General features: G+C 34.0%; 1 protein-coding gene across 1 annotated transcript in view; it reads right to left on the bottom strand.

Annotated features, from left to right (window-relative positions):
- Window positions 1-204: 204 nt before the first annotated feature.
- Window positions 205-8,261, bottom strand: part of LOC126176356 (uncharacterized) — a 120,225-nt gene continuing 112,168 nt past the window's right edge. The window contains exon 5 of the mRNA XM_049923510.1: window positions 205-2,698. Within this exon, the coding sequence (XP_049779467.1) occupies window positions 2,255-2,698 (444 nt within the window). The 3' untranslated portion in view covers window positions 205-2,254. The remainder of the gene's footprint in view (window positions 2,699-8,261) is intronic.

Raw genomic sequence — 8,261 nt, 5'->3', positions numbered from 1 at the left:
AGATGTTTTTGTCTTTCCAGAATAAAAAAAAAATCTGATAGCTGCACTACATTGCATTATGACATGCCTCCAAGAAGGAATTTCAGTATGGAGGCCATTCTGCAACCTATACTGAGGGAATTAGAGGACTTCTAAAGTGCAATAGGTTTTATGATGAAACAAAGAAAAAAAGTTTTGAAGCTTGTGGACTTCATGGGGGTCATTAGATGTGAGCACCACATGATTGAGGTATTGTGTAATAGTTTGCAGCACGTACACTGGTAAAGAAAGTGAGTTCATCATTTGCATTGCCAGAACACAAGAAACTCTCACCAGAATAAATAAATCCACTTTTTTTAGAAAAAAGAAAAAGAACTTCACACAACAGGAGAAAATGGCTGTGTGAAATAACTTTGATTCAGTCTTTTGGGAATGGGTTCTTTGAACACTGTAGTGAATGTCAGTCAGAGGTGATGTAGTGTTCCATACAACATAGCACTCATCTGATCAAAAAACACTGTAGCAGTTTTATTGTACACTTTACACAGTCACAAAATTGGTAGTATACTGCATTTGCCACTAAAGCTGCTTTTCTGACAAGCAAATTAGTTTTTTGATTAATTGTTCTTATGGGTGTCATTCAAGGAGACAAATACATTTTAAGCATTTTAAGTAGATTACATACAAGTGTTATGGACACCTTCAGACCATATGACATAAGGGGCATGAAAAAAACATTAAAACTAAAGGAAGGCAGTACTGAATCCAGATAAAAGCTGTAAAAATATGTATTGCATATCAGTTAATGAGAATAACGTTTTTTGACTACAGAAGCAGCATAACAACAAACAACTACCACTGAATTTATGCCAGTAGAAGTTCTGTTTGCCTATAAATCAATATAAAATAAACTTAGAAGCAGATAACATGGACGGATTTATTGAAGTTATATATACATTATAATACATTTGCATACACCACAACTCCTCAAATTTTAAAATATTTTACAAAGCAATAAAACAGTAATATTTTAAGATCCCCATTCAGCTACATAATGTCACTGACTCCAGTTTTGTTCTTACTAATGCTGATATTACAAAGCAAATACATTTAATGTCTTTGGAACATAAGTTATATGGACTTCACACAATGAGAGAAAATGGCTGTGTGAAAGAATTCAGATTCAGTCTTTCGGGAATGGTTTCTCTGAATTCTTTCAATCTGATAGAAAAGACAAGCGCATGCTTATCGATACCTCACAGAGGATAAGTAGCATGCTAAATACAGTGGTGAAGATACTGTCCTCTTCATTCGTTTGACTGTTGTCATTGTATTTGTTCTGCCAGAATGCAGATAACTGATACATATTTTATGTTATGCCTTATCAAATGTAGTGAACAGTTACTTTATAGAAGGAAAGCTGCTTTTACAGTAAGACTTTCCATTTATGCTGTATTAAATTTTTTACTCAATAATGTTGGGAAGGAACAAAATGAAAACTTCCAGCACCGTATAAAGAGAAATAATATGGTGTGCCAAAAAAAAAAAAAGTTCATTTTGGTTACAAGTGTTAGTATTACAGAAATTATCAGTTGATTATGATAAGACAACAAGTACTAAAATAATGCTCCACAACATTTTCTCACACATGAGCCTTTTGCTTTTAAACATAATGAATGGATGATTTTTATCCTCCAGGAGCTAATATCAGCCCCTAACATTTACTCAGAAGTGCCACTTCTTACAGTTTCCTTTTTAGTTATATTTTATCTGAACTTTTATTTATTTAAGGGCTACAAATATAACTGAATGGAAAACAATACACTGAAGAAATGCGTCTCATATATATGCTACAATATTTTTCTGGAATAGTTAAATTAGAAAATATTTGTATGTATAATCATGAAAAGATAAGCTTGGCATGAAGAAAACAATTTAACATATTCAGCATGTTAAAGTTTTACAGAAATGTAAAAACACTGACAAAAATAAAATGTCTTTTTACTCCTAGACCAATGTCACACATAGAATGGGAAATGTGCTAATACTGAAACAATTTATGTGGATTTTAACGTGCAAAAACTTTGCTTACAGTACAGAAAATTTAACTTTGTCATTACAATCATTTCACATCTATCACTGTTAAGTCATCACATTTGTTCAAAATCAGTTAAGATGTCTCAAAAGTGTAACACATCTTGCTAAGCACATTAGTGTCTTCAGCGACAGTTTTCCTTATTGTGTGGAAATGCTTTTTTGCATAATATTAATTAACTCACACTGCTGTGCTATGTGTTTGGATGCGGACTGTCTTTTTAACACTTCCATTTCTTGAAAATGTTGGTGAGTGTCCACTAAACCCTGGATTTTGAATTCCCATTCCATCTTGTTTGGGCCTTGGCTTCTTCAGACTTGACCTCAGTGGGCTCCTTGGTCCCGAACCTATGGTGGAACCATTGGATGAAGTTGTGGTCACTGATTGCACACTACCATTACTGGCAATTGGTGGTGACTGAGAATATGGTTTTCCACTTGCATCTGTCATTGAAATTGGTGCTCTATTTCGACTTTCACGGAAGCCTGGGTTGTTAAAAGTAGTGGCAGCATCCCCTCTAGGATCCTGATTAGTCATTGTTGGGTCACCTCCAGCTCTTCGTGTGAAGATCATATCATACAGAGCTAGCACAAACAGGGCGAAGTCTAGCACGATTGTAACAATCTGCAACAAAACAAAAAACATCCCAGTTATCAACAGCATTTTATTCAAAACACTGGGATGTACTTCACTACTTAAAGAACTTTCTTCCATTGTTATATCTATTAAAGACAAAACACAAGTTTAAGAACATCGAGATAAGTAGATTTCACAGTAACTAGCTCATAGAAGTATGTGCTCTTGAACTATTACTGAAAAAAAAAGCCATTTACTTTCCATTGTAACTGTAAATTTGAACTGTTTATGTGATGTTTGGATTCCTTACTAAGCTATCCGTCAGACAGCAGCAAGCAGTTAATAGTTTGTGGTGATTTCAGTGTAGATTTTCTAAAGGATTATGACAGGAAAAGTTATCTGGAGACCTTATATGGATCCTAAAACTAAATCTCAGTAATTAACTTCCTAACACAGGCAGATAAAGGCATTAGGATTCTAAATGATAATGTTTTCTTTGATGAAACTCAAAGCAAGGAAATAACTATAGACCCAGTAGCAAATGCTCACTCTGATTATGATGCAGTTAGGGTAAATGATACAGTACCTTGCAGTAGATATTCCTCAGTGGAAATCACTTAGAATAATTAATGACTCCATAACAAATGTTTTTAAGAATAATTTAAAAGAGATGATCTGGAATGTCATTTATAATGAAAAAAATATTGACATAAAATTTAATCTCTTCCAAGATAAATTCATATCATTATTCAAAGATAGCTTTCTACATAGCTAATAAGAAAGAGCATTAAACAGCCATGTACAAGACCATGGACTACTGGAGAGATTAATGTATCTTGTAAAAGAAAAAGGAAATTGTATCAGTTAGTAAGAACAAGTATATATCCTACAATATTTGCTCACTAAAAAACTACTCAAAATTACTAAGGAAAGTTATTAGAAAATCAAAGAACGTGCACATTATGTCAAACATCAATAATTCCAAAAACAGACTTAGGAGGACTTGTACGTAAATAACTGTCAAAAAATGATCTTTTAATTTGCATCTTAAAAAAATTATCTGTAGTTTTCTGAATGAGAAAAAGTTTATTTCCAGGAAAAAATGGAGTACAGAAAGTAGCAAAATTATAGGAATTTAAAAGTTGCTGCATGCACCACAACGTCCCCGCGACACACAGTCAGCTCTTTAAAAAATAATGTTTTGCTCTCATTTGTTTCGTTTTTGTGACTTTTTAGTTCCTGAAGTTGGCTAACCTACGAAAGCTTTACAGTTGCTTATCTTTCGGATACAGAGAGCTTAGTTATTGTTTGCTGTTATTTTGGCCCAAATATTTTGTTTATAATGAAGTAATTGTGTGCATGAGTTTCTTATTCTACTTGAAAGCAATGGGAAGTTTTATGGAAATTTGTTCACCAAACAGATTAACTCTGCTAATACCAAAATACAACATGATACAACAGTTGAATCAGCTGCAACTACTCCAAGTGCTTCAAAGTTAAAACTGAAATATTGGGACAATGAGCTTGATAGTATTAATGCTTGTAAAATAGAGACAACAACTACTGATCCAAGTTGTGTTATATCTGAACTAACGAATAAAGCTTTGCAGTGTAAGCAATGTGGCAATAGACGTGATGGTAGTTGAGGAGATACATGTTAGAAGAGGTCATGCATCAAAATTAAGAATTGTTTGCAATTTTTTATGATTTAAATGAATGTGGTTATACTTGTGGCATAACTAAACAGAGAGTGTATAACACAAATATTAAACTTGCTTATGCTATGAGGTGTATAGGCAAAGGGTACAGAAGTGCACAAATTTTCTGTGCTCTTATGAACTTACCTCCCCCTACAAGGTTTGACAGGACAATAAAATTATTCTACAGACTTTAGAAGAAGTAGCAAGTGGTAGTATGAAAAATGCTGTTCAGAAAAGTGTAGACATGAATGACAGCAATACATGTATGTCTACAGCACTGGATGCATCCTGGCAACGAAGAGTCCATGGTTTAAGTGATGTATTGACAGCTACCTCCTTGGACAATGGTAAAGTCACTGAAGTGAAATGTATTACCAAGTACTGTCATGGCTGTACTACTGGAACTGAAAGTCATAAATGTTTGATTAATTTTAGTGATTATAGTGGAGGGATGGAATCAGGAGTTGTGAAGATATGTCACAGTTCAGTGGAGAAATATGGTATGATGCATACATCTTACCTAGGAGATGGAAACTCAAAAGGGTACCAAAAAGTTTGGAATCCAGACCTTTTGCTGACACAAAAAAATGAAAAAATGAAATGTGTTGGACATGTCAAGCAAAAGTTAGATACAAGATTGAAGAACTTGAAGAGGAATCTGAAGGGAAAGAAATTAGCTGATGGTAAGTACATTAGTGGACATGGTCAGCTTACTGATGAAGAAATAGACAGGTTGCAGGATTATTATGGAAAAGCCATAAGACAAAATAAAAATGACCTTGAGGGAATGAAAAAGACAGTATAGTCTACCTAAATCCTCCACAGATGACAACCCATGTGATGCCCTCCACCCACTGGGCAGTGATTCATGGTGTGGCTAACAGAGGGTTGTTACTCAAGGTGAGGCCTACAACCATAAACATTCTCTGCCATTTGCTATAATGGAAGTTATAAAACCTGAATATAGGGATCTTAGTGACACAAGATTATTAGAGAAATGTTTACATGGCAGAGTTCAAAATCCAAATGAACGTTTCTACAATTGTTTATGGGAACAGATACCAAAAACTATACTAGTAGGACTAAATACTTTGAAAATAGGTGTGCTAGACACTGTTCTATGTTTCAGTCAAGGTGCAGTGTTGAGGCTTAATGTCATGGAAATGATGGGAGTGCCTGGTGGACTAAATATGCATAGAGCTCAGAAAAATCAGTGTTGGAAGCCACCTAAGAAGCAAGAATAAGAAAAAGTAGTGTGAATAAGAGAAGGGAGAAATAACAACACAGGGAACAAGTTGAATATGGACCTGGAATGCATTAGTGCCATCCAAATTTAATAGAAAAAGCAAGTGTTAACTTTTTAACTTTAATATGAATTTCCCAGAAGTTAAATTTTTTCATGTTCTGGTATACTTTGGCTAAAACATATTAAAGTCAGAGAGCTGAAAATTTGTATGCTGTCTTAAAACATGCTTAACTTAGAAGTAGATTATGTTTGTGACTTAACTTTGAAAATAAAATGCTTCTTTCAAGAAAAACCCTGAATTCATTTATAAAATTTTTGATAATCATATTTAAGATTTTTTTTTACTGCCATCTATGACAGCACCATCTTTTCTGTAGTCTGCTTTAAAGATAATAGTGTGAAGAACTGACAGGGAAAAAATAAACCTTCTACATTGTTTGTGTTTTGAGTAACGTGAGTAACGTATACCTGTGATGTAGATAAATAATCATCATGGTTTATTTCACTTGCAACAAAATAATACAATTAAAAAGAAAGTGTGAGAGTGAAAGCTGTGGTTCATATGTAAAAATGTTCCCAAAAGATGTCTTAAAAGATGGTAAGCATTATATGGGCTTACAAATCTTATTCTTTGAGTTACACTGTTTAGAAAACTGACAATTTTTTTCAGGTTTCCCCTGGTATTCACAGACCAGTCCCCTTAAGGCTATATGGAATATAAGGAAATGATAGACAGGACTACCAGCCAACGAACACAATAACATCACTATTAACTTAAATGAGAGGCAATAAATGAAGAGTCATATATAACAAATGTTTTTAAAAATCATTTCTTAAATACAGAGGCAAATACAGAAACAAAATATTCAAGAGAAAAAGCACAGCAGTATGTTGAAAAAGCAGCTCTCATAAAATTGAATCATATGAATGTATCAGAAACTTCTCCCTTTGATATTAATAAAATAATATATACCCTGAAAAATGAAAGCTCATAAGGATTTAGTACTCTGTTTCCAATAGAGTACTAAAGGCCAGTCTCATCTGCAATATGTAATGCAACACTTACTCAAGGCATTTTTCCAGAGAGGTTGAAATATGCCATTGTTAAACACTCCTACAAGAAAGGTGATGGGAGAGATGTCAATAACTATTGACCTGTTCCACTGCTGACATCATTTTCCATAGTTTTTGAAAAGGTAATGTATTCTAGAACAGTATCCCACCTGAGCAACAATATTATCCTCAGTAAATCACAGTTTCGGTTTTTCAACAGATTTTTACAAGCATTAGATAATAAAATAACACCATTTGGTATTTTCTGTGACCTATCTAAGGCATTTGAACTACAATGTCACATTATATTAGTTGAGATTTTATGGGACTGATGATATAGCCAACCAATGGTTAGTGTCATATTGAACCAAAATAGTGCAGCAAGTTGTACTTAGTAATTTAACAAATGTAATCAGGGGTGATTTCTCTGATTGGGGGGGGGGGGGGGGGGAAATCACGTATGTGTTCTCTAAGGCTCAGTCTTAGGCCCACCATTGTTTCTCATATATGTAGCACCTGTTTTCTTCACAACTGACTTATCATCTGGCATCCCTTTCCCACCCACCTTTTCCCTTGTACACTTTTACTGTATCAGTTTTTGCTGCTACTTGTGATACTGACTGTATACAAATCTTGCACTTGGTCACCTCTGTTACCCCTGCTACCAATTGTGTTACATCATTTAGAGAAATTGTGCAAATGTGGTGACTGTGGTGTCCCTTTCAGTTTGATGTCCCAAATGATGGCTTGTGTTGCTTGGGCCTTAAAATGGCCTTGCATGTATGTAAATGATCTGTCTAATAGAGCCTACAACAAGCAGAAGAAGCTAATTTTTTAGGTGAGATTAATACTGTACTCAGTTAATGCATATGTAGAGCAACAGAAGAAGTGATAGACACTGAATAGTTCTCTGTGAATGACCTCCCTCTATTTAAAAAAGAAAAAAATGATCTCCCTCTAATTTTTGAAAAAAACAGAACATACTCAATTCTGCACATCTAGAGGTACAACACCAGTGATAAATGTAACAAACAGTGACAAAATAATAAACAGAGTTGAAACTTCAAAATTTTTACATGTCCATATTAATAATAAATTAAACTGGGAAAAGCATATTTTGGAACTCCTAAAACAACTTTTTTTTTGGGAATAGACAAATTAGTGAGTTAACATATTTTACATATTTTCATTCAATAACATTGTATGGAATAATGTTTTGGAATAACTCAGCTTTAAGAAAATAAACCTTCATTGCCCAAAAATGAGATCTAAGAACAATACATTGTGCACATTAATTATCATCATGTATACATCTGTTCCAGGAGCTGCGCATTCTGAATACTGGTACACAGTATCTTTATTCCATCATGACATTTGTTGTAAATAACCCACTGCAGTTCAAAAGGCACAATGATGTACATAATTACACTGCCAGAAGCGAAAAATGACATTTATTACTCCACATTAAGGGGTACACAACATTGCAGCTAAAATTTTTGATCACTTAATTCAGTGAAATTAAATGACTAACAGACAGCATAATAAAATTTTAAGGGGGAGGAAAAGCTGACCACCTTATAAATGTTCTGCATGTAGCCATCACTGATGATAT

Source organism: Schistocerca cancellata, chromosome 3 (genome assembly GCF_023864275.1).
Source record: "Schistocerca cancellata isolate TAMUIC-IGC-003103 chromosome 3, iqSchCanc2.1, whole genome shotgun sequence".
NCBI lineage: Eukaryota > Metazoa > Arthropoda > Insecta > Orthoptera > Acrididae > Schistocerca > Schistocerca cancellata.
This window is presented reverse-complemented; position numbering and strand designations above follow the sequence as displayed.